The following is a 27,647-nucleotide window of genomic DNA, read 5'->3' on the forward strand; positions in this document are numbered from 1 at the left end:
AACGTTTAAGAAATCTTCTTAAAATAGACCTAGTCCATTCTGTTTTGTGCTTTACAAAAGCTTACAGTAAAATATTTGGGGGAAAGAAAGACTCAACCAACCCAACCCAACCCAAATGGCAATAACAAAACTGAGTTTTGGGTGTTACGTGATTAGTGAGCAGATTTTGTGTTGCTTTTCTGGGCTAAACAGTGCTACCTCGGAAGGTAATGTTTAACAGGATGTTTTTATGGTTTACTGAATATAATTATGTCTCCTTGTATTCCAGGGCACAGTTCTTATCTCTGCCTCTCCCTCTTTTTCTTCTTTGTTTCTTACATTTTTAATGAGATCTTTTTACACTCTTAAAAATGGAACTTTGAAAAGAGACAGTGAAGTTAGCCCAAAAACTTGTTCCAGCGTTTTACAATTTTTTATGATACTGTGTAGAAAAAGTAAGCAAACAACTTACCAGTTGCTGGTGTTACTTCAGAAATCTTTTTTATTACACTAAGGCTTTAATAGTTAATCAAACAACAGTGCTGTAATTCTAAATCTGTTAACAGGTTAATGCTTGGCAACGCTTGTATTTATAAGGTAATGATTTTACTATAGCAATTTGAGCAGTAGGATATATAAAGAGAAACCAGCTTATTACCTTGAATTTCTTAATTCTCCACACAGCTTATTTTGTAGCAGCATATCATAGAAATAATYGTCTTCTGTTGACCTGCTGCACACATAACTGCAGCGAGTAAATTTGCTTTGTATTAAATGCATAGCTGCTCGCGTTCGAGATCTGCTGTGGGTAAGCTGTTACAGTGCTGTATGTGTGTACGAAGGCACTGGAGTTCGTTCCTCATTGCTGTAATTGTTAGTTGTGTCAGGGAGGAATTTGGGCACTTAACAACAGTGTTGCTCCGTGTAGCTTAAGCTAGGGTGGGAAAGCAACCATTCAAAATGCTCACTTTTAATTAGGCACATTTTTTTTTTTTTTTTGCCCATTCAATTCTTGATTGACAGAGCATAAAAGCATTCCAGTTTTAGCTAATGGTATAGTTTCTCAGTTGATGCAGATTGATATCATGGCACTACATGCTCTTACAGCAGCTGAGCATGTGGTTTGTATGTAGTTTGATAAGGGCAGATGAGAGAGGGATCGAGAAAGCATGTGTGTGTGCGCGTGTGTGTACTGAGCTACAGGATCTTATGCCAGCTGAGATCCAGTCTCTATTTTTCTGTAGTTAATGTGAAAATAATTAAATATTCATTTGTCATGACACTGTACATACATTTTTTTAATTATTATTTAAAGATATAAGCTGAACAGAACATAATGGAGCATATTGGCAGGAAAGTATCCTGCCTGCACAGTTTGAAATCAGCCTCTGTGCTGCAGATTCAAAATGGCCATGTTACAAGTCCCTATAAATTGGTTTGCAGTGGAAACTCTAACAAGATCATTAACTATAAAAGCACTCTTGGATGCTGGGAAAATACTGTGCTCTACATATGTATATGCATCTCCATAGACATGCATGARTGGACACCATTAATGCCATCGATTTGAATAAGGAAGTGATATACAGGATTGAGGGGACTTTGATTTTTTTTGGAAATCGATTATTTTTATTTTGATACTATCAGCATTATGGACATCTCTTCCACTTTTTAGTACTTGAAAATATTAAGACAGTAAAGTAATTCACTTGTGTGGTGTGGCAAAATAGGAAAATACACTGCTGTTGAAGTGAAGTAAAATGGAGTCTTTTTTTCTGAAGGATTTTTTGAATTTAGAATGATGTTTATATTCAGAATTAGCAATGGTATTTACAGCACGTCAAAATAAGTGCTTTTGACTTTCCAACATATATCATTAATGACCCTAGGAAAAAAAAATCACATCTGCACTAGTTCAGTTCTTGGCTTTTCTAGGGCTGATCAATAATCACATTGTGTATTCCTCTCCTCCCTTCCCCCCGTGAGGTCAACTTTAACTACTAGTCTTTATATTTCAGAAAAAGGACATAGACTGCATTATGCATTAATAATATTGGTCTTGGTGTTTCTTTTGGATCTAATTTATGGCTACCCCATCAAAAATCAGTAACACCTTTTTTTAAAAAAATACTTTGTCGTTTTTTCAGGAGACCCTTTTCCCTCTTCTGCTTTAGGGTGCTGTATTGAGAGTTCGAGGTAGGAATTTGACTGTGGATGCTGAACTTCGCTGTGGTTTTACTGTTTAAATGGCTCCTCTATTGTGTTGTAGAATGTGAAAGTAACAATGGGAGGAGAAAACAATTTCAGGGCTTCTTGGCTGGATGATAACACAGCTGCTGCAGCGAAGTCCGGCTAGGGTTGACCAGTCACATTTGGACAGTTATTTCTAATTAGAAGTTCTTATTTATGTTACATTAGAAAATAGTTTGACCAAAACTTACATATTTGAATGAAGTTCATTTTCTCCTCCTTGTCTTGAAAGATTAATGTTGCTTTTTTATTTTGTCCTGCAGCCAGAATAAGTAGCCTTGAGAGAATCTTGCCTTTAAAATACGCTTTTTATTTTGGACTATAATATAGTGGTCTCTAGTAACTGCCTTAAAATAAAGGGTTATTGTGGGTAGTTCTGTCAGTGTTACATATCGCAACTAGCTTAAGTCTTGTGATGGTGGCATTTTGTGATTTCTGTGTTGTTGTTCTTTTTCCTATGAAAGTACTACTGATACTGGTTCCCTTTTATTCATTTCTTCATATTAGAGTGGAAATGTAGTTTGTTCATAATGGATTATTGATTGGTCTGAGAACAGCAGAAGCCCCAAGGCCTGTCATCAATGGTACTTACTTTCCCAATAGTGAATGCATCACTTCATGCAGCTATTCGCGACCGAAGTCTGTAGAATATAAGCCTGTAATTGTTAATCTAGTACAGAACAGTTTTTAGGGAGAGGAACTCTTCATTGTCATTATGGGATTTTCCCCCTCAATTTGTTCGAAGAATAGTCCCTTTGTTTTYGCAGCGAGATAAAGCTTGTCCTGGATGTTAATGATATATTTTAATTCATTGCTTATAATACTACAGTGTAACTAATAAAGTACATTTCTTTGTCTCCCAGAACACAAACATGCACAGTATACTAAAACACAAAATATGTACTGAGTGGGTGACAGCTCCGTGTTTCTCATCATACCCTGTAGCAGTGCAGAAGAATATTCCCCTCTCCCTCCCCCCGCCGAACTGCTTCTCTAGGAAGCACGGAAAACTGGGTTATGGACATTTCTATTGTGCTGCTGACTTTCTGTTTCGAGAGATACTAACCTCGCTGCAGGTACCTACCTCGAGCTTACCCAGCGTTAGTGTTTTTCTTTATTCCGGTGCATCCTTTCCCCTGCGTGGGGTGTGGTGCTGGTTCAGAGCGGCCCCGCTTGGCTCGCGCAGCCCTCGCTGCCTCTCTGAAGCCTGCTGCAAGATGTCATTAGATCATGGAGGGAGAATGACACGGAAAACATATGATGCAGTCAGAGGAGCCCAAAATAATATTTCAGTGTTCAAACTGCAAACTTTTCAAAGGGGAACAGCTTCCTCAGCTGGTTTGTTTGTTTGTTTGTTTAAGTATTGCGAAATTCTGCTTAAGGATTTTTGAAAACATAAGCTGAATTGAACTTACACTAACAGAAATTGTTTGTTTTTTCAGGAGCTTCTCCTCCCCCCCCCCAATCCCCTGTCAATTTTTGGCAGGTTTAAACAAACTTCAGTCTGTTGTTAAGATTGCCACTTCTAATAATTGAATACATATGAAAATTAGACAGTTGGCTTTTTGTAACGAGTTCTGGGGTTTGGCGGTAACTTCTTACTGGATTAATTTAGGTTATGCTCAGAAAACCAGTTCAGAGCCGTGCTGCCTTTACCTAATGCAGGTTTAGTCCACAGGTCACAGGATGCCAGGATTTCCTGGGTGGGAATTCAAGGATGGGCCTAGGGTTTAAGGAGGAGCTCTTCCAGCTGCTCTTAGCTCTCCTCCAGTGCTGGGCTGTGACTAGCGACGTCCGTCTGCTGAGCGATCGGAGCCTTTCCAGACCTGGAAAGATCTGGTCTTCCAGGTGCCGTTTTTTGCTAGATGCAACTTTCTCAAATTCACCTACATGTTAATGTGCTCAATCCTGTCATTTCTTCATCTAGAAAGAATTTGAGTAAGGTTTTTTTCCACAAGATCATGCCTCACAGAGTGCTGTTTTGTTTTGTTTTGTTTTTTTTTAAGTCATTATTGCTTTTGGCAGAGGAACATGATGGAGTGATTGCACTGTACGTTCAGACCTCTTGGAGATTAAAGGAGTGTTATTTCTACAGTGCATTTATCTTTCAAATGGGACTTGAAATACTCGCACCCAAATTGAAAGTTGTTTATTTTAAAATATGTGCTGTGCTATTTGAAAAGCTCTGGGTAGCTTCCTAAATTTTATATTTTTGTTTATTGCCTACTGAAGCATTTTACCTTCTTTCCACTAGAACCCAAACAATATGATTTTGTTAAAGTCAGGTTTAGMTCAAACCAAACAAACCCAAAACATTTCTAGTTTTCTGTATGTTGTAAAAGAAGTAACTTTCTTCTTGCATCTTCCATGTTTCAGTTGCACAAAATGTTGGTACCTGAGTAGAACACAAGAATGAATTTGGAATTATTTTTCCAGTGTTGCATTCTGTTCTTCAAGTTTTTCACATTCTTTTTTTAATTTTTAGGGCTTTTTCACTGTTTTTTTTCCAGAGTGGCACAAAAGGGCCTTCAGGAAAGTCTGGCTGGCTGGCTGTGGGGAGTCCTCACAGCATACATGGTCCTCTTAAGGAATGTATAAGTGACACAAAGAGTAGAATAACGCATATTTTACAAAGTGCTGCTGTGGTGTATTTAAAGTGTTGCTCCCCTATATTTTTTACCCATGCTTCACCCGAAGGATACGGGAGCATCTCGCAGCACTTGAGGGACGTGGCAGCTGCCCGCCACGGTGCTGGTTGCGGTGGTGGGGCTGAGGTCTCCCCTGGGATGAAATGGGCTCTCTGTTGCTGTGCTGGTCAAGGGAAAGACCTTCCTTGAGGTGGCAGGTGCAAAAACAAGTTTTACAACAAAAAACCTTCGGCTGCGTGGAGGCGTTCCCTCTGGTCTTCTAGATCTTTATTGCTGTTCCTCTCCCATCTTACTTTTTTGTAGCCAACCTGAGGATAAAAGATGATGGTATTAAGGGCCTTAAAGGGGCTGAGAGGCCCTCTGAGAGCCCGGCGTTGGTGCTGCCCGCCCTGCCCGGAGCAGGGCGACTGCCGGGCAAAGCCAACCGCGTCTCCCCCGCCAGTGGCTGGTACCMGAACGAAGCTGGAGAGAGCTGCTGCCCCGCCGTTCGGGTGCCCCTTACGCCACGACGGTGGTTTCGTCCCACGCGTGCTGAAAGAACGTTATTTGTAAATATTCTGGAATAATTTTGAGTTTTAAACTAAAAATAGTTCTAGTTATTGTAGCCATCCAGAAAGAAACGAAATTAGGTTGTGGAAAACTTCAGTACCTGTCAGCCTTTCKCAGTGAGTGTCTGGAGTTACCAGTTGACACTTTCCATCTCTTCTGCTGTTTTGGTGGGTTGGGATAAATGTTTAATTGCTGATAGGAAGGTGGGGATTATTTAACTAAAATTTCATTTCCTATMGATAGGGTTCTTTTTAAGTGTTCATTTCTTCCTTTTTTTATGTTCATTCTTTTGAATTGAAGCATTTTTCAAAGTTGTCATTTTTACTTCAAATTTTCTTTGTTTACTCCCCCCCTCCCCGATGATCAGGAGCTTTGTTGCTCTGCAAAGAGCCCTTCTAAGATAATTATTTTTAAGTGACACTCAAATGATGTGAGGAGGGAGTTTTAAGCCATTCRTGTATGTTTGTGTCAATTTACCAAAGCCTAAAGCGAACTTCCGCACTGTATGTAAAGAAAACTGAGATTTGGCGAGCGCTTCCTCCCCTGGAATTTCTGCCTGTGGGGAATCAATCTTGAAAMTTTGTCAGTTTTAGATATATCAGAATAATTTGAAATCTAGGAATATTTTGTTTCAACTTTTTGTTATAATAGGCTAAGCTAAAATAATAAAGTGAAAACAATGTTCTGAGGATATTCTGGTGAGGATGATACACTCCACGAAGTGTTTCAGACTAATCAAATAATGTACTAGTTTTTATTAAATCTATCATTTCTTTCCCCCCCCCCCCCCAGCAGGCCTAATTGACTATGGGGCTAAGGGAATCTTCTGTGACTGGCTAAATATCCCTATTCCAAATAATGCTTTCTTCATATCCTCATTTTCATAACTAAGCTTCATTAATGAAAATGCTATAAATAATTAAAGTGAAATATGTGAAGACTGCACATGGGAAAGCTGTGGCCAAATAAACAAAGGAACTCTGAAGCACTGGATTTATATATGCTGAATTGCTGCCTACAGCATTCCTGTTGGCCTAGGTTTGTCTCTTAAAACTTTTTGGACTTTCAGACAAGAAACACTATAGAAATTAGAATTTTAAAATGATATCTACTTAAAAATAAGAAATGGTAAAAGTCATGATGAGCAGTGTTTTCAGTGGTGTGAAAAATGTAGACAAAGCAGCTAAAACTTTATCTAAAATACCCATGAAAATCTCTTCCAATGCTTATTATTATTATTTTTTTTAATTTTACACCTGGTGCTGAAAATTTCAGAAAAATGTGTGGCTTATTCGAGTATACCACTGTGTTAAAATAGAAATACTACCCTACCATTTCATTTATTTCCTTTTTTTTTTCTTTATTATTTAATGAGTTTTAAGTTAAGTCTTTGATTAGGAGACCGTATGGGTTGCTACTTGGCAGAACTAGAGGCTGGGTCAAATAAATGAGGATGTTAACGCCTGTGAATTTCATCGGAATTGTTTCATTCACCAGTGCAGTGAGCTCCACTGCAGCGGAGCTGGGTTAGCTGCTGTTGGGCACGTTGGTGCCTCCCAGTACAGCTACAGCCTCCCGGTTTCCGAGTGGCTGCTGTCGTATATGTAGCCCTGGTGTTTCTTACAAGGCTGCCCCTCAGCTTGGTCCTAACCTGCTGTTTTCAGGGATTAATTTAGATGTGTTTATAAACTTCTTGCCCGTATATACTTCTCAACTTGTGATCAGGTGTGTTTTCTTTCTTTCTTTCTTTCTTTCTTTTCTCTTTTTTTTCTCCCTTTCTGACAGGCTAATATGTTAGTTCTAAACCTAGTCATAATATAGAAATGCTTCATTTAAGAAATGAAACTGCTTGTAGCACATCTCTCAGATATTCACTCTCCAAGGGAAAAGGTAGATTGGGTAGATACTGCTGATAGCACTTAACATGCCAAACAGATACAAGAGAAGCAGAAAATCAAAGCCAGAAACGAATTGTTTGTAGAAAATAAGAGAGATTAATTTAAACATAATAAAGTTGTAATGTATTATGTTACTGAGATGAATTTTTTTTTAGCCTTGCTTTCTGTTAGATTTGTACTGCTGCTGTGGTTAGACTGTATTTATTCATTTACATATTAGGAAGAATCAGAGGTGAATCCAATGAGAAGCCTTAAAATACGCAACTGTAGATCTGTAGCTCTTTGTTTTTTGAGATCTGAAGTGACAAATGTATAAATATATATTCTTTTGTTATTGTTTTTTATATGTTTAGCTAAATGTTTTCTTGACGTTGTAGTAATAATTTAGTTCTGTTTATTAGAAAATACAGTATTCTTTCATCTTCATCATGTGGTGTTTGTAGTACTTAATGAGGATACAAAAGGAARAAGTTTTCTGTTTTGTAGTTGTGGTAATTGAAAAAAAAATGTGTTAAAGTCTAACCATTCATTTTGGGGCATATTCAAGGCACAGAGTTGCTGGTGTATTGCATCTAGCATTGCTGAGAAACATAGTTGCCCTTGCATTTAATTATGGTTGTTATCATACATGTTGCCATACCAGAGTTTTTAAATCTTTATTAATCTATTTTGTTAATCAAAGCTACTCCTTGTTTTGTTTGTTTGTTTATTTTGGGGGTAAGGTTCTGTTTCATTGAGGCAGGTACTCTTGTGGTTTCCTCCTGTATGTTTTGTTGACATAATTCACCCACCTCTAAGATCAGCTGATARCTAAGCACACTTAGTTTACTTTGCTAAGTTGGGACTAAATCTTACATTTAGATTTGTTGTTGTTGTTGTTGTTCATTGCCCATCAGGAAATCCGTTCTAGTTATACTGAATGCTCTGTCAGACTCTGCATTCTTGTTTTCTCTGCAATCAAAGTACCAAGTGTACTCAGTCTCTGCGCCTGTTCTGTGCATGCCACATCAAGCGCAGCAGAACCGTCTGAGACACAAAGTAATGCAGTTGCCAGCAGGAATATGATACTTGCTAACGTCTCTAGCAAAGCCTTTTATCTTTGGCAAGTAAATATTTTACATGAAATTACRCATGATGGCAAAGCCACAGATTTAAAGTGTAATAACCCCCTCAAGAAATGTTTTCTTCATTTAAGGTGTATTTTTAGCCACTTCTGTTTGGATTTAAAAAGAAAAGATATTTTTAAAGTGTTCTTTTTCTTTTTTTGAGACAGTGTGATGTCAATAGATGGAAATAAATTCTTTTTTCTTGGTTGATCTTTTTTTGGATTTTATTTTTTTTACAAGTGATACTTCGAGTGAGTGCTTGCCATTGAAGTTAAGCATGTTAGAAAGTCAAACGAGAAGCTCCTGCTTTTTCATTGAAGTAAATCAGTATAGTGTGCTTTTGAATGTGGGGCTAGTGATGGAGACTGTAGTAAAAATATTAACAGCTTTAAATATATTTAAGAATGAACTTACACAGTTTTTGTATGTTTGTGTGATCTTTGTTTTTGTTTCAGGTGATCTATGCCACCTGCTTAAAGAACACACAGAAATAAATTGGCCCTTCAGACTCTTTCAAGCAGTTGAAAGGAGAAACGTTACCTGGAGAATGAAGAAATAAAACTTTACTCTGCGCAACCGTATGATTGAAAACACCATCCAGCCCTCCTCAGCTGTCGGACATGCTTGTGTCCGCCTGCCCTGTCCACCTCATGTCGCAGTAATACAGATGGATCGCATTAAAGAGGCGGAAATGGAATTACGAAGATCCTCCAGCCCAAGCAAGCTGAGCAAGAGCGACATGGAYGCTGACAAGACCATGTGCCACAGCTGCTGCATCTGTGGTAAAAGTTTCCCTTTTCAGAGCTCCTTGTCCCAGCACATGAGGAAACACACAGGCGAGAAGCCCTACAAATGCCCTTACTGCGATCACAGAGCTTCCCAGAAGGGCAACCTGAAGATACACATTCGCAGTCACAGAACAGGCACTTTAAGTCAGGGACACGAGGTAGAGATGGGAGAGGTGCAGCTCGGGGAGCTGGGAGTTGCGGAGGGCCTCGGCGGGTGCACCAGCCCCACTAAAAGTACCTCTGCCTGCAATAAGATCCTGAACGGTACCACCCGGGTAGATAATGGCAAGATCTTGTTGAGAAGCAGCAAGAAGGAGGTCTCAGAGGCGGCGGCTGCAGAAGAGGATGGCAAGCTAACCTCTCACCAGTGTACCTTCTGCAAAAACAAATTTGAAAGAAAGAAGGACCTTGAGCAGCACCTGCATCAGGTCCACAAACCGTTCAAGTGTAGGTTATGTAGCTACATGACCTTGAGGGAAGAGACRCTGTTAAACCACATAGAGAAGGACCACATAACAGCTCAGGTCCCGAACGGGGAGGCTTGTACAGAGAACTGCAAGAGTGAATTGAGTGCAGGCGAGTTTCCTTGTGAAGTCTGTGGTCAGGCCTTTAGTCAAACCTGGTTTCTGAAAGCTCACATGAAAAAGCATAGGGGATCATTTGATCACGGGTGCCACATTTGTGGCAGAAGATTCAAAGAGCCCTGGTTTCTCAAAAACCACATGAAGTCGCACGGCCCAAAGACTGGGAGCAAAAACAAACCAAAAAATGATTTAGAGCTCATAGCCACTATTAATGATGTGATACAGGAGGAAACAATTGTGACTGGCCTTTCTCTGTATGAAGTTTGCACCAAGTGTGGAAATCTGTTTACAAATATGGAAAGTCTAAAAGCACATAATGTTGTTCACTACAGAGCTCAACGGAGCAGCACCGGGGAAAAAGCTGAGGGCTTAATTGACGGAAGCCTAAACCCCTCTGTAACAAAGCAGTTTTTCTTACAGTGTCTGAATCTAAGACCATCTGTAGGGATAGATAGAGTTACAAGAGGACAGCCTGGAAAAAGAGTAGCCGAGCTGGATCCAGTTAGTAGCTACCAAGCTTGGCAGCTGGCCACCAAAGGAAAAGTTGCAGAGCCATCTGAGTATGCTAAATATGTGGGATGGGACGAGGCTCTGGCAGATGCGGATGTGACTTACGACAAGGATAAAAGGGAGTATATTCTTGTCAACCAGGAGAAGCGCAAGCGAGATCAGGATTCGCCTAGCTCTTCCAGCAACCCCAAGAAGAAGAGCTGTGCCAGCGGGCGCCTGGAGAAAAGCAGCAGCACGCAGCCGGGGGAGAGCTGCCTCCTCGCGCAGGGCGACCTGGACTATCGGCCCTCCTCRCGGCAGAGCCGTCGGGCATCCCAGAACAAGTCCACCGAGTGTTTCGAGTGCGGCAAGATCTTCCGCACTTACCACCAAATGGTGCTGCACTCCCGGGTGCACCGCAAGGAGCGGCGGAGCTGCAGCGAGAGCGGGACGACCGCGCAGCCCGACCGCTACGGGTCCAGCAGCGAGGAGGGGGACTCGGGCTCTGTCAGTGGGCCCAGCACGCCCAGCTCCGCATCCGCCCCAGAGGACTCAGCGACCTCGGGCCTGGGCGAGGAGGGGGCCGAGGAGAGCTCGGAGGAGGGAGGAGCTGAGCCCTCCTTAGGTAAGGTCCTTCCCACCGTTGCTCTTCTCTCTTTTCCCCTCCACTACCTTTCCCTGGGATCTGCTCGTTCTTGCGCCTCCAGGAGTGATCCAAGTAAGGATGTCGGATGCATAAATGCAGCAAGGATCAGGCCTTTTGCCTGATTGGTGCCGCTTATTTTCAGAGCTTGTTGATTCAGCRTTTCTGGTGCAAGTAATAAAAGTGAGCTTGCAGGAAGACTTCATAAGGTGCAGGTAAATTTGTATTTTGGTGAAGGACACCTGAGAAGTATCCTAGTTACCCATAGCAACACCGTTACCTCTGCTTGTTTCTTCGGCATAATAGTATCTTTCGTGGACATCTCGAGGCCTGTTTTACACAGATTTATAGACACCCGATGCAGCGTTCTGCCTTTAGCATTCAGGTGTAGTAAGAGCACAGCTTGTGTGGTGTAGCCCCAGAGCACAGAAACTTGTTAATCACCAGTACGAGAGGCATTTCTCTTCTCTCTTCCTCAGCTTTGCTTCCCAAACTTGTGTTTATAACTCCAAACGCTGTAATTAATCTCTCTGGATTAAAGCAGTCCTTTGAGTCCAACACTACTAAATGGAACAAATTATTCCCCAAATAGCAGCAAAGTAAATATTTAAGAGAACACTATTAAGCACTTTTGTATCATTTTTTATTTTTGTTATTCACCATTCTTTGTTTATAATACCTTTTTAGAAATGTGAGATTAACCAGTCTTTCCTTACTAACCTTGTGCTTTGTTTTGCTTTGATTTTTTTCTTTTGTTTGGCAAACTGTTATTTCTTTGTGTTTTCAATTCTTGTTTTGCGAAGAACATAGTTATCTGTAGAATTGAACTCGTTTTCAAGACCACCTCTGATGAAGTAATCAGCTGTACCCATTCGGAAAGAGGGTGGGTTTATTTATTTAGCTAGGTTCTTTTAGGATTTAGTTAGTGTTTTGCTTTCTCCTCTGGCTGTAGATCCTCAGATCCTGCAGCAGCAAAGCAACATTTTCCAGGATTATGTATTAATAGTTACATATTTTTCAAATGAATAAAAGTGGTGAAGCTTTTTTTTTTTTGGTCATTAAGCAGCTTTCATAAAATTCTCGTGGTTTTAGGAAAGCTGAGGTTTGGGCTGTCACTTTGAGGCAATATAACTTTCTAAGTGTAAGACTTAGGAGAAGAGAGAGCCAAAGGATTGAAATTGTAAAAAAATGAAACCCATCTGTTTGTCCCTAAAAGTTACAAGCATGGTCTTAAACTTCATTTTCTACGACTTGGATCAAGGCCCAAATGGACAAATTGKGTGCACACTAGAATAGAAACTTAAATTAAAGCAAGAACCTCACTATWTTTTAATGCTTTCTTGCCATTTCCATAAACCACAACTCCAAAAAGTCCTAGGGACAAGTTGACTGACTGAAATAGTTTTGCCATGATTACTTGCCTATTTAATAGGCTCAAAAGCGGGCTTTCCCATCTAGTGTTTATTTCGGAAATTTGAAAAAAGAGCGCACTTACTTTATAGGAGTGCACTTAACTGTGTGTGAAAATCTGTCAGCTGCTGCCTGAAACATCTCTCCATGCAGTTTTGGTACAACATGCAGYGACAAAACGGTGGCTTTGTCCGCATGTAAACGGGGCTGCTGTGTTTTACTGGTGTAATGCGCAATGGAAACTGTGGCGATGGAAAACCAGCTCTCTAGAGACAGGCTGAAAACACTGAAACCCTTTTCCCATGATCTTCGAATAGCAAAGCTGTTCTGCGCTCTCTGCATGAAACGCTTCATTTTTAGCAGGAGGAACTACCTTATCTCTTTCCCTGTCCCAGATCTTCCCTCAGTGCAAGCTCTGAGCCGTTGTGCCACGGTGCAAGATGAGAGTTTAAGTTGCACAGCAATTTCTCTCACGTGTTGGTTAAAATGACTGGCTTAAACGCTGCTACTAGCCAACACCAGAAAATATGGGTTTCCTGGGGTGCCAGACTGCTGCTTATCTTCTTAACTGGATGATGAAGAAGCAGCAAATTGACCGGCCTCGATAAAGGCGCCTCTTGGAAAATGGGTACATCTGCATTGACTGGCCAGAAGGATGGGCACCACACTTTCTATGCGCTAATGTTACAGCTGAAGAGCTAGTTAATTAGAGGGGTTGCTGCTTGGATAATAAGGACCTTTTTAATCTTATGACTGAGGGTAATATTATCCTTTGTTCTTACACAGTGTGTTTAAGTAAAATCAATATATCAATGAAGTGGGCATTTTTTCATATACCGGTGACAGAGATTTCTAATTAATTCAAAAGAAGGTAGCAAAGAATTCAGGAAAGTTTCATAGACCAAGATTAATGAAATCATTTTCTCAATTTTCTTTTTCGTGTGTAAATTTCTTGCAACTGCCCTTGTATTATTTTCTAGGGGCCTGGGTCCTTCTGTCCAGCAAACCCTAGGATTTGTTCTTATGGAGATTGCCCTTTTAACTCAGGAGGCTTTCTTTTTCCTTCCTCTAAGCTTAAGGTCTGTAGAATATAGGCCAAATTCTACTCTCATGTACACTCTTGTTAAAATCAGATGTTTCAGTATGGCCTTTAAGTGCATTTTGTCCTAGAAGTGCTGTGGTTAGCTCTCCTCTGCTGTGGCTTTTTTTAGCTGTTCTTGATGGTGAGCCTTTTCCATCAAGGGACATGCTCCAGCCATATGGATGGCAGCCACCTCCGATAGTTGCAGGCAAGTGGTATTCTCGGTTGTTTTCCTGACCTTCCTGCTATGGTATTATTTTTAATCAAACTGTGATTAAGAAAATCCTGTACTACTATTAAGATTATTTTAAATAATGTAGATTTTTTTTTCAATTTCATGCCTTTCCCCCCCCACCGTCCAACTTTGGCATGTTACTAGGTTATCCAGGGTCAGAAAAGATGCTTGATACTGCCAAGCGTTGAATGATCTGCTCATAATTCACCTGAAAGCACTTCTTTTATTTATTTGTTTATCCTTTTAAAAAATGAGTAATCCTGTTGACATGCAGGCTAGTTGGTAGCTTGCTTAGTGTCTTGCAGAAGGGAAACTGGAGGCATCCCTCCTGGTCATGGGGGCCCACAGATGTGCCTGTGCAGGGAACAGCTGGGGGAAAGCGGTGGGGCTTACTGAGAGAAGAGCAAGAAACACACTTCACATGTAAAGTGGGATTGAGAGCCTCTAGGGTGGGCTGTTGCTGCCCTTGACACACCAGTAATTTGTCTCTGCTCCATGTCGAGTGACACAATGTGATTTCTCAGGCATGGGGGTAGTGTTTGCAAACCCAGATTATCAGCTGCCAGTCGGGAGCTGGCTGGTTACAAAATGCTTTTCATCTCTTTTGAAGGAGGAGAAAAATTCAGTATTTTTCTAATATTACTTTTCCACATAGGCAGACTATCATATGATACCTGTCATGCAAAGATATCATKACTTATATACATGATACATATATATGCTTTGTATGATGGCCATGGGGAAATCGTGGTCCAGAACATGTTATGTCCACTATGAGCAGCCCCATGGACAGATTTGAGGTCTACTCGCTGCAGGTGAATGAAGTCTTTTTATTTGCCCCTCAAGCCACTAGCAGCTTGTGCTTGAATTTCTACTGGAGTTGCATCTGAAGCTGTTCAAACCACCTGCCAGATAGCACATGTACACACATGTGCATACAKTGGGCAGTATTTAATGTGGACACCCTCATTTAACCCCACTATGAAGAGCACTAAAGATGTGAGTACTACAAAGCAGAGTTGCTGCTCCCTACATCACATTTGTTTTCAAGAAGAATTTACTTCCTGATTTACTCTTCCTGTCGCTAGATCCTGATCTGTGGGCAACTGAGGGTGTTTGTCTTTTGATTTTCTTTTTTGATTTTTTTCCCCACCATTGTGTATCACTTTGAACATACCTTTCCCATTAAAAAAGATTTTGTCACTATGTATTTGGTGATTAGAGTGTTGCAGTCTGTTACCTTAAGGCACTCTGAACTATTTGAGCCTGAAATTAAGAAGGAAGTATAAATTTTGATGATGTGACCTCCTACTTTTAGTAGATGGGAAGATGAGGAAAAGAAGTGGAAACAATTTTAATATCATTTGGTGGTCAGCAAATGCATAGTAAATGACAAGCCTTTGATATCCCAGTCTAGCTCTTCGGAAAGTAAGAGAATGAAATAATTTTATTTCTTGCATGTAAACACCATATTGGAGAAGAAAAAAAAACAAAAAAATAATAAATCTAGAATAAAAAAAAAGAAAATTGTTAGGTATGGAATAAAGGAGTAGAATATGGCTTCTTCTAGCCTGACCTTATGGAGGGAGGAAGCAAGCAAAAGGAGAAGGTATTACCCATGCTGCTTTCAGCGAGAATCATCTCCATTTTGTTTTCTTTCTTTTTCTACCTCGTCTCCCTTTTATTTATTTTTAGATCCTCTATCAAACTCCTCCAGATTTCTGAAATACTTTGAAGAGGGACTGATTCATTCTTACTCAACACATGCCGTTTGTGTTACGCTGGCTAATACAGGAAAGGGCTGATTGGGAGTGRGAACTGTTGTGCTAGGCCCTGTGCAAACACAGTTACGGGCTTGAACAGCTTATAGTCTGCCTGGAAAAGATAGACACAAGTTGGAAAGCGCAGAATACTGAACCACAGTGAACGGTGCAATGCCTGGCCACATTTTGGTTGTGCCAGGAATCCGTAATGGTAAGGAGGGACTTAATCGGGAGAAGATCAGCTTGATTAAAAGGATCAGACAAGGGATGGAAGTAGGGTGCAGGGATGAAAGAAAAGAGCTTGGGGAAGAAGAGCAGGAGGGTCAGTCCTAGAGTCAGGAGGCATTGGCGAAGGGAGCTGCACCATGCAAAAAGATGGGGGTGTCAAATGGGAGGGAAGACCGTAAAGAAAGGTGGGATGGCACTGAGGTTCAGCCTCCTCAAGGCTGTCACGAGGTGCTGGGTTGTCCTGCGCTGAAGCTGTAAGGGCTCGCAGTGCTAGGTTGGCATGGTGGGTGACCTCCAGGAGGGTTTCTCCTTGCAAAATGGAAGATCAGGAGTGGCCACATGAGTAGGAGCTGCAGCAGCAGGAGCTCCTCTGTGCCCACCTGCCAGCGGCCCTGCCGTGCTGTTACCATGGACGTGCAAAACACTCAGAACTCTCGGCTCCTTCCTGGGTCTTGATTAAAAAATATTTTTTTAGGTTTTTATTTCTGTTTGTTTCATTTTAAAAACTCTTAGGAATTTGTGGTTAGGCACCGTTTAATTTATTGCCTTTATTAGGCAGCTTTCTTTTCTCTTTCAGTTCTCTATTAATTGCTTACGGGTTGTACAAACTGGGAGAGGTAACAGATATCGTTCATTCCAGAGACGTTATAAAAACATTATGTGTGTAAATTGAAATGTTTGAGCAGAAACATAATGACATTACTGAAGTCTCATGAAATACTTCAGATTAGGAGAGATTTATGAGGAATAAAGTTGGACTTTATTTTTTTCAGATACAAAGTGTAACAATTCTAGGAGCTGAGACTATACTGAGAAGTGTCTATCATCACAGGCTTTTGAGTTAAAATAAATAAATAAATAAAAGTTGCCAGAGTTACTTTAATTTTCACATAAAAAGCAATTTGGGAGAAGTAAGAAAAGTATGAAAAAAACAGCTAAGCAAATGAAAACGGGGAAAATAAAAATGTATAGCAAATCTAGAGTGAGGCCAAGAAAGAGAGAGAGAGTTCTAGTAAGTATTTTCAGTTGGAAAAGTGTAAGTGCACAAGTAACATAGCTGGCAGTATCCTATACCAGACTTTCCATTGTTCTGCTTTTAGTAAAAATATTCCTCTATGTATAAGGGAAACTCGTCCCCTATTTAGAAAACAAAAATTTTCACTATATAAAATAATTATTCTTAAGATATTTCTCATGTTGGACTCTCACTTACTGTAAACCACTATATCACTGAAGGTTATGCTGTTAGGACATTTTATACCAAATGAAGATCTTGTTCTGTATGTACAATCTTAAGTATGTTTAAATTATTTAGCATGTTTATTTTGCAGAATAAATATATAACAAATCAGAGGATGTCTCTGTGCTGGGCAGTTGGCAGCTAATGCCCTAGGCTTCCAAAAAATGAAATAGTTATAAAGAAGAACAGTGTCAGTGACTCGTGGTAGATCCTTGTCTATGAAGATTAGAAAAATTAATACGTGTTTCACCAGTTAATTTTGGCATTGCCAAAGAGTGGTTGTTGAAACGTAAAACCCACTCACCTTTACAACCCAAGCTAATTGTTTTGGTTGTTAATGCCAGTGGAATGAATGCCAGGACTTTCAAATACAGCAAGCAGGTGATTGAAGYTATAAGGAAGTTGGGCAGAGGCAAGGATGCCAGGCTTGCGGAAGTGGGATCCATGAGGCACTGTTTGGCATCTTGCAAAGTTCAAACCATCACTGAAGACAAATTCAGTGGGTCACAACTACATCAGTTAAAGCCTGAACGTATCTAATACTGTCRTGCAGAAACTTCTTTTGTATTTACTTCATTGTTACGCATCTAGTCCAATTCTGAGGCACATGTGCACTTCATGTGTCTGAAGTTTCTTTGTAATGTACTGCTATTGAAAGCATCATTTTTGATCAGTACAGTTCCATGTGTGTCTTTGCAGCAATGTTTTATACATCTCTCCTCCCCTCAGGGCTCTGGTCCACTCCTCAGCAGTGCAGCGGAAGTGTCTTGCGTGTGAGCACCTTCCTGTGGTGCTGCCACCAGCAATCGCTCTTCTGCTTCCTTCCTTTAACCGTGGATCGGTGTGAATGGGGAGAAGAACTCAGGGACAGAACAAAACAGAAATTATGTTCAGCATCCCAARGAAATGGATAAGTGGTAGCCAGAAGCACAGAAGCAAAGGAGAGAGAAGAGCCGTGGGGCATCTAGGGGTGTGATTATAAACCTTTCTTGGCATGTGCACCACACACCCAGTGAGTTGTTTGCCCCTCCTTTCTTTTAGGGTCGTAGTGGGAGCTGTGCTCGAAGAAGCTCATGCAATGAGTGATTGATAGGAACAAGGCAGCTATGCTTTGAGATAATGCAGTCGGTACTCTTTGATGTTATATATTACCCTGACGTCATACTAACTAAGGAACATTTAATGATGGCCCTGTAGGCATCTCAGGTGATTTCCACAGTGTTCCTGATTACCCTGCTCCTTGTTACTAGGTCCCATTTTACTCAGTCTAGTGTAATGTGGGTGGCCAGCGCAAATGTTAAACAGTAATTCCAGTTCCTCTCACAACGGGGCAGGGTGATGGGGAGCAGGTAACTCCRAGTCAGCTCAAGTCAGAACTGAGGCTTGCTGCCTAGGTTTTAGATACCTCAATAGGTATGTGGCTTCTTATGCTAGAAGTTAGGTCTTTATTGCTGCTGACCGAGAACTACTTCTGCAGCATTTTGAAGTTATTGATCCAACTGTTGCACTGTTTGTATTGCTTGCAGATGTTTCAGTGGAAGTCCTGTTCTTTAAGCACTGTAGCATTTCTTGTGAGATACTTTTGATACAGCATGTCAGAGATGCTTTCACAGTGTTTAGTTGTAATTGTTCCTTTTCGGCGGGTTACCATAGAGGATAGCAAGTGACACAATTAGACCGGARTGTTTGTTTAGACACTGTGTTGTGGTGGTAGGTATATGATAGACCAAAGCATGGCCATTTTTCAAGCAGTAATTCCATGCATAGCTGGGAGGAAAGTTTGTGCTAACATGGTAAGGAAGAGATAGGTTTACTCATCCTTTATTTTTCTTGTTAGAAAACAAAGAGGCAAGTGTTGTTTCTTAAAGTTAAGTGATAATAGGAGAAACTTTGCCCTGAACATTATGTATGATGCGCAAAGCAGGACAAGTTCTTCGTGCTTCTTCAGCAACTTTTGGAAATGTTATTGTCACATTACCTGCTTGTCAGGATTGCTTGTGCCTACGTTTAGTCCTTTCTCAGTTGCCAATATCCATTCCATACTTAATGAGCACTAACATTTTTTAAAAAAATACGTTCAAAGGTATGGAAAGCTGTTTGCCATCTTCCTTTTAGTTTGTATATTCAGAATACTTTCCTTTAAATCAGTCGTACCAGAGGTCCAGTTTTAATGGTAGACTTTTAACTGCTCTTGCAAGTGTTATGACCATCTGCATACACAGACATGCACTTCTGCATCCTGCTGCAGAGTAACTTAGTCAGCTTCCTCAAAAGCCTCACATCTTGACATCCAGCCTTGCTGCCTTATAAAAGCCAGTATAGCAATTCTGGCATTTCTTAGTACTGAATGTTTCTATTACATGCTGTAGTACATGAAATATTACTCTGTGGCGTTTATAGTCATAAAATCACATTGTGCAATGTTTTTATTTTCTTGCAGTTTCTGGATAGTGAGCAAGAACTCCCTTCCCCTTAACTGGTAAAACCAGATTCAGACAATGAAAGTTATAATGATAGTGTTTTTAATCTGATTTACAAATATTTCTGTAGTTGTGCAGCTGCGTTTAGTGGGATTCTACTGATCTGTAAATGACAGCTAACAAGGGATTTGTTAGATGTCTTTGATGTTAGGTCTTTTTTCTGCTCTTAACATTATGGTTCACAGTTTGCCCCTGATCTGTCCTGAATTGTGGGTCGGATTTTCTTTGTTAATGTGTTAGATTTGACAGTAGATGCTGTGTGCCTCTCCATGGATATAGTGGACTCAATTTGAGGCAGATTGAAACCCTGTGGGATCCCAGGGCTGCACAAGATGCAGAAATAATGCAGAGCTCGGCCTAGTATTGGTAAATAAACATTTTTTTGTGCAGCTTCATTTTACAAATACRGGTTTTACTAGGTCACTTGTCTTCACTTTATTACTTTTCTTTTTTCTTTACCAATAGTCTGATTCAAACACTGAATTGCTTTAACTTAAATGGACATGCACTAAGCTGAGACAGCCTGCTGGGCGTGACTGTGGTATCAGTCATACCAAGGAAAGTCAAGAGCAGCTTACCTGCCTTCAGGATGAGAGCATCAATGACTTTTTTTTATTCTCAGTTTTCTCTTGACCGTCTACAAGATTTATCAGCAGCAAATCTGGATTTTTTGGGTGGTGAGAAGTATATATATATATATATTTTTATGGCTACTTTGGATGAAAGCTTTCTGTTTTTCATTATGTTGATTATTTTCAATATTTATGTCCTAGAACTACTTCCTCGTCCTAAACAAGACTTTTGGATCCTTACTGCGCTTGATGTGTGATTTTTGCTACTGTGCCATATTATGTGAGAGATATCTATGTCTGCATCACTATTTTCAGTGCCTGGAATGGATTTATAGAAGTGTAGGAAACTTATTTTCACGGTGGATTTGTTTTTCTTGTTTATAGACAGTGTGGGTTTGAAATGGCAAATTGTTGAATACTTTGGCCCTGATCCAGCAAAGTGCATAACCACTGGCTTGATTTTAAGCATATGAGCAGTTGGTTTGGAATCACTGTTAAGTGCTTTGTTGAACTACTTGGCACCTAAGTGCTTGAGGTTAGAGAAAACTAGACAAATCTTTTCTTTCTGTAATCAGTGCCAGTATAAATTATATATCTTAAATTGTAGTGTAGTATTCGAAGTTTGCATARGACAGGACATAAGGAAGTTGTAAGTCTTAGAATTGTCTTTTATGGATTCTTTGTTCATGGATTCAGTTACAGTTTAGCAATAACAACAACAAAAATCCAATGCTTTATTCACTTAAAATGTACAATCTCCATTGAGGAAGTATTCACAGGAGAGAGAAAAGCGCTTTCTCAGTTAATGCTTACTGGAACTTGTATATAGCTACATATTTAATATGGATATAGAGCATGAGATACGTCTTCCTTATCAAGGCTACCTGTCCTGTACAGTTCATGGGGGAGATTTGCCCTCACACTTTCAGAACTTTGCTTTCAAGGTTGGTGATCTTGAACCTCAGTATTTGATTATATATGTCACTTCAAGTAACAGAAAAATAAATAGCGATTAAAATGATTTTGTTGTCAAATCATAGTTCTAATTTTAGCCTATTTTGGAGCTACAAGATGAGGTTAGTTACAGTAGCCTAGTGAAACTAAGTGAGATCTTCTTTTTCTTTTTCTTTTTCTTTTTCTTTTTCTTTTTCTTTTTCTTTTTCTTTTTCTTTTTCTTTTTCTTTTTCTTTTTCTTTTTCTTTTTCTTNTTCTTTTTCTTTTTCTTTTTCTTTTTCTTTTTCTTTTTCTTTTTCTTTTTCTTTTTCTTTTTCTTTTTCTTTTTCTTTGATACAAAAACTTTTTTTAAGACTACCTTTGGATTTAGTTTTTGATATAAGACACTCCCAGAGCTTGTGTTTCTTTGAGATAACAAATTCATCAGACAGCTGAAGGCATCAGCTATACCTAACAGTACTTCAGAGGTGTGCGTTATCTCAGAATAGCATATGTCTTGTGATGTCTTATTGCTTAAATAGCATTTGAGGCAAGCTGCTGTCAGCAAAAATTAAATATTTTGGGGGAAAAAGTAATCCAGAAGTTTTTTCATCCATCAGGTTCTTTCAGAAATGTGAACTTTGAGTCTAAATAGAAATCTTCTTCCCTTCCATGAAATATTTTTTTCTATATTTTAATGGTAGAAGATTGTGTGCTGCTCTCACGATGGTGAAAGACTGAGTGAAATGTATTACAAGAATCAAGACCATAATAGGACATAAAAGGCTTCATCTCTTCCCATCCCCACTGTGCCCCAAGAGCAGATGCTGTGTTTGGGCTACACTTTTTCACTTTTTGCATGTTTTGCTAAGTGTGTAGCATTGGTGTACCAAAGGTGTGTTAAGTTTTCWGTGTTACAATCTTTATTTAGTAGGTAGTAAAGCTTTTTTTTTAAAAAAAAAAAACTATATAATTAAGCAAATAGATCTTTCTCTTTCCTTAAAAGAGAACTCAGGAAGTACAGCTTACGCTGCACATGGAACACATTAATCCTAAAACCTTATAATACTTCACAGAAGTGTCTTGTTCTTACACATGCCTACATCCACATGCACACCAATTTTGCAGTACTAATAAAGCCTAGGGAAGCCTTAAAAACTGTCAAACACTGTCTGTGAAGTTGTAACAGGAAAAAAATAAATTTTACTTGGATTATTCTGAGACAACAAAATGAATGTAGGCCTGAAAGAGTTGCTGTGCATGTATGTGAGGGTCATTTATTTGACACTGTAACGTTAAATATGTTTGGAAGGGAAGCTTCACTGCTGTTGTTTGTATGGGAAATATGGACTTTATTTTTTTTCAATAATTTGTACATGCAAAAATATTGGTTATAATTCAAACATAATAATTTATTTTGCAGATGAGGTTGTTAGATTTTATCTCCAGTGTTACCAGCATGGAAGTGCCTCATATTAAGAATAGTAATGGAAATGAGGTGTTATTAATACTTAATGAAATTTTTAAACACTAGTAAAATCTTCTGCCAGACTGACTTTCTTGGTCAGTTATATTASAGCAAGGATTAAAAAACCCCAACTCTTTTAGGTTATATTTGGTAAGCTGCAGTATTTAGTTCACTCAACCAATGTACCCAGTGGGAAGTACTCTTCATGCATTATTTGCTCAAAGTCCAGTTTTGCAACTTTGATCCCTTGAGACRACAAAAGGAAAGAAATATGATACTTGGGGAGATGAGGGCTAGAATGGGCCAAAAATGTAACATAATAAAAGCTCCACTAGACTGAAAAGGATTTGAGAAAAGCAAGGGAAAAATTCAGAAAGCGTACTTGTGTGTGTGTGTGTGTGTGTATCATGTATGGATTAATGCATATGAAAGAGCTGACGTGTTACTACTCCTCAGATGCATCCAAATGTTATAAACAAGTTATTCTGGAAGCTCATTAATTCTCCCAAACAGACCTCACATGTTGACGTTCCTCCAGGGATCCCTATTGTATCGGATAACAGAAGGTATGCGAAAGCACAGGGCCCGAACGGGGTCTTCAGGGTAATTGCCCTGCACAGGAATGTGTGTTCTCACRTGAATATGTTTGGACGGATTCGCAATACCAAAAGCGTCGCCCAGCCTGCGCGCGTAGGGGCAGCGCTGCCTGACCTTGCCGTGGGCTGGGGGAGACCCGGCCCCTGCTCGTGGCGGGGACTTTCTGCTTTTATGACGGCTGGGACTCGGTCCAGCCCGTTGCCGTGATCGCGCGGTAAAGGTAGTTGTGAACCGTAAAAGACACGTTTCGGCGTTCCTAAAAAGAAAGGGTAGGAGGGTCAGTCTTGAAGGGTTTGGTCTGAATTTAGGCTGGATAATGCAACGGAGCAGCAGGAGCGTGAGCAACGCTGTGCGGAGCGCCTGGCCGTGCCTCGGGAGCAGCGTTGCAAGCTGAACGCTTCTTTTCCACCCTCTTGGAGAAGATGAAATGGTGACCTTTTTGGCCACTCTGGTCAGCTGGTAACCGCAGGCGGGTAACGCAGTGATCGCAGCGCACGTGAGCCTTGGAAAAAAGGTGAATTAATGGCATAAGGAAGTAAGCTGGAGGTAAGCGTTTTACGTTTGCATAAGTGGTGTCAGGGCATTAAGTTACTGATGGGAGAAGTGCCAGAAGGACAGCRAGGCCTGGACCAGCGTGTGCCAGGGTGACTGGCACTGTGGGGGGAATTAGGCTGTGAAGACACAGCTGGAAGGAAAAAAAAGYGAGCACTGTTTGAAGGAGGCAGACGAGGAAATGCAGACTGGACACAGAAAGCAGAGCAACAAGGAAGGAGGAGCTGTAAGAGGGGCTTAATCCTGTCTGCGCTGAGGTGGGGGAATTTTATCGGTGCGGCTGCCAAAACCCTGTCTGAACCGTCCCGGTGCTCGCAGTAGTGCGGGGAGGCAGAGCAGTTGGAATAAAAACAAGTAAAAGTTTCTTAAAGATACTGAAAATAGAGGAAGGTAGGAGAAAAAGGAGAAGTGATAACAGCACGGTATATAAATGAGGGATTCCGTTTTGACGCTTCCTGTTTCTTACTGTTCTACGCTGTAAATCATCGAGGATGGCTACGTTCCTTTGCACCTTTTTGTGYGAGTTCCTGAGTGTCCTGAGGTAGTCATTACTTTGGGAAAAATACTCGTGAAGAAAACATTTGCAGTTCTTCGACATCTGTTTCATTTTCCTGGTGTGTGGGGAAAGGAAATAAGTATTTTCTATCAGAAGCGTCATTGAATGGGAAGATCCAAAATGATAARGTAATGGACTTTGAAAACATGACTGTTAAAACCAATGTGGCTGGACCTCTTGGCTTAAATGTAGCATGACATTTCAAAGGCATCGCTAAAGTCAGATACATAACTTGCCCCAGATGTTACATTCAGTGGAGCAATCACACATGGTGTTTTGGACAAAGTTGTCTATACCCCAGTAGTATTTTATAAATAATGCCATGATTCCAGATACCTTTCTTTGCCTGTATTTTTACACAGTGAAATACATACCGTCCTTGCCATCAGTGCTAATTACACCAACTTCAAAATCTTACATACTAGCAGTGTTTTCCTGTTACAGATACTTTCAAGTATCTGTTGCCTTTCCTTAACTTGGTAAACAACTTGACAGGCTGAAGATCAGATTCATAATGAGCTTTGCTTATGTAGAATATTTTAGTCCCTTTCTTTCCCGAAGAAAATTTCGGGGGCATTTGTGTAGCAGCAGAACTTCCATTAACTCCTGCAGTTTGTTCCCTAGCCCGAAGCTACAGTCCTTTGTTGCGGCATCTCAGCGTCGTCCCTGGAATCAATTACTGTCCACAGCCGCCGAGAGATGAGSAGGGTTGTTCTGCAGGAGGGTTGAGAGATGAGGAGGGTTGTTCTGCAGGAGGGTTGTTCTGCAGCCGTTGTTTTCCGGTAGCCTCGGTGTACGTCGGGCTCTTGGAGCGCGCGGGGCAGCGCGTTAAGATAAATCTGCTGGAGAACTTCGTAATGCTGTCTGGCCAAAAGCAAACAATAAAAGCAATGGAAGAGAAAATAGGAGTCGTTGCTGTTCTCCCGTTTTCAGATCCTAAAAGCACAGCTGGGAAGGCTATACAATTCTTCCTGTATTCAGCGCGTCGGGATGTTCTCCATTAGTTTTGAAGTCTCTTCACTGGAAGTGGGTGCATGTGCAAATGTCATACAGATGTTGTACGAAAGCTTAATTATGCCTTGCTTTACTTTAAGCTGTGGTACTGTTCTGTTTGGCCTTCCTCCCCGCCTCCAAAAGGCTCTTCCTGAGAACAGAAGGGAAACCGTTTTCCCAGTATTTCCTTACTTTAGGGGTTAATTGTATATTGTGCTGTGACTGCACCTCGGCGAAAGCTGAGTGGAAAAACAAGACTCTGAACGAAAGGGGAAGGTTTTCAGGATAGCTTAGATTTTCTGCTGCTCTTTAAAAATTAGATGATCTTCCCAATTTTAGCCTCCCCCCTCCAAAAAAAAAGAAAGAAAGAAAGAAATTCCACCCCTGAAGATGTATTTCATATGTGTACTTTGCTTCTGAAAGAATTTAAATCTATTGACTGTTTCCTCAAATTTGGTTGCTGTTAGCTAACAGCCAGTGCTGTTAAATTGTCACAGGTGCAACTGTAAGCAGCGAGTAGGAACTAAAGAAACATGGGTAATCCCACTTAGGAAATCCCCTAGTAGCTTKGAGTTCACTTGAAGTTGAAGACAAAAAAGATATATTTAGCAGTAGCTAGAAAAAAGGGGAAAAAATCGCTCATGAATCAAAATTAAAGGGCTAGTGTCTGCTCTGATTTCTGTGGATACATGTATTATTGCAGCACTTTTGATAAAGTCTTTTCTTCTGTATCTGAATCAGAGAAATCACTTGATTCCACTGATGAAACTAATATTTAGTTTACTAGTATTAATRTTACTCTACTTCTGTGGTGCCAGATAGGCCTTCAGATTTGATAAACATGTTTGTTTTTCATTTTACTACACACAGTTCTGTTTGTATCTTTATGCCCCAGTTACTCTTCATGCTTTCACGATCACCAATATTCATCATTCTCCCCATAAATTTTAAATACCTCCCCTTTTCCCYCCTCCAAAAAGAGAACCAAAGGAAGCCATTCTTTTAAAATATCTGAGACCTGGCTTGTTTGTATTTTGAAGATGAGAGAAAACAARAATAGTATCATAATTGTTATGAACAAATGTAACATTGAATTTCTCCTGCAACCTGAGTGATGAGGTAATGAGATTGTAAAAAATTAGTTTCTAAGCTAGCATGGCTTGTAACTTTTATGTTTGTGAAATAAGATGAATTGAGCAGATCTGAGACAATATTGCCCTTTTATGCTTGGGGARCTTCAGGTCCCTCCTTGAAGAAATTGGCAGCTTTTATTGGGGGAGGAAGGGAAAAGGGAGAGATTTTTTTAAAAAAAAAAAACAAAATTGAATTGCCTTATTTCATATGCCATTTGAAAGGAAAAATAGGACCTTTTTTTTTTGTCCATCAGCTCCGTCAGTTAAAAATAGCACTTTCCCCCCCTTTTCCTTGGTTCTTTTTCAGGAAACAGCTTGCATTTTCACAGAGTGCTCTGTATTTTTTTCTTTTACCAAGTCAAATGACAATGTCATGGCATCATTAGGTGGAATGCTTGGCAAAGCTTCTAAAGGAAAAGTTAAATATCCCTCAAATAATGGTCAAAACAGAGACTTAAGGAGGAGATAATAGTGAATCTGAGAACCAGGAAAGTGTTTATGACCAAAATCTTCCAGCAGGATTTCCCACTGCGCGTTGCTATTTTTCAAACCTACAGCTGTGTCCAATTACCTAAAGCTGATGTACAAGGCAATTAGTGTTAGGTGTCTGACGAGCCAGGTGACGGGGCAGCCGACCACGTCTGCGGGCAAAGCGCGTCCAGCGCGGACGTACAAATGGATGCGGAGGGCGTTCGGATGCTGCCGAGCCTTTGAACGCCAAGCTGCGCCGGCCGGGATCGTCCCCCGCGCCCTGCCGGTAAGGGAACGTGGATGCCTAGGGAAAAAGCAGCAGAGAAAGAGCCGTCCGGTTGAGAGTATAACAAAGTTCAGTGGTGTCTCAGAGAAAGCGTTTCTAAGCACAGCTTCAAGCCCTTAAAAAATCAGCAAATGGTTACCACAAAGTCGGAGGCATTGTGCCTTATTGAAATTTCTGAGCAGCTGATATCATGACCCGGTATTCTTTGTTATTTATGGAAATATGTTACTTGCCAGATTGTGAAAATGGCTGCCTGCATGTATATGCATTAGTTTTGAATTGCTCATAAGCCAGCAGCTGCATTTTTACTGAAAGCTTAGTAAAAATCAAAAGGATGGAAAAGACAACATCTCTTTAATAATACCTACATATGAAATTCTTTAAATGCTTTAAACATTCAAATCATTTATGAGAAACAAAAAGGCTGGAAAAGCTTTCCCAAATAAATGACTGTCTTCAAAGCTTCTTTCCATATAAGGCTCATATTTCAGATCTAAGTCTAACTAAAAAGAACAGAAATATGATCATTACATATTATTAAATGACTGCTGCCGGATTGTGCAGTAACTTTATATTAAGGCTTAGGCTTTCTTTAAAGCGCAATTAGTTTTTTCGTACATTATGAAATTCATTTAAGCTTTAGATCTCGTGTTTTGCTCAGATGTTGTATRGCAAAGCTAATCTTCTTAATTAATTTACTAAATGTTGCTGTTTG

At 40.2% G+C, this 27,647-nt stretch overlaps 1 protein-coding gene across 3 annotated transcripts in view; it reads left to right on the plus strand.

The window, feature by feature from the left end:
• Positions 1-27,647, plus strand: part of ZNF516 (zinc finger protein 516) — a 102,692-nt gene that overhangs the window by 34,160 nt on the left and 40,885 nt on the right. For all 3 annotated transcript variants that reach the window (XM_085323774.1, XM_085323775.1, XM_085323772.1), the window contains exon 2: positions 8,886-10,916. In XM_085323774.1, the coding sequence (XP_085179900.1) occupies positions 9,011-10,916 (1,906 nt within the window). In that variant the 5' untranslated portion in view covers positions 8,886-9,010. The remainder of the gene's footprint in view (positions 1-8,885; positions 10,917-27,647) is intronic.

This window comes from Rhea americana, unplaced genomic scaffold, assembly GCF_003343005.1.
Source record: "Rhea americana isolate MKP2758 unplaced genomic scaffold, rheAme1 scaffold_87, whole genome shotgun sequence".
NCBI lineage: Eukaryota > Metazoa > Chordata > Aves > Rheiformes > Rheidae > Rhea > Rhea americana.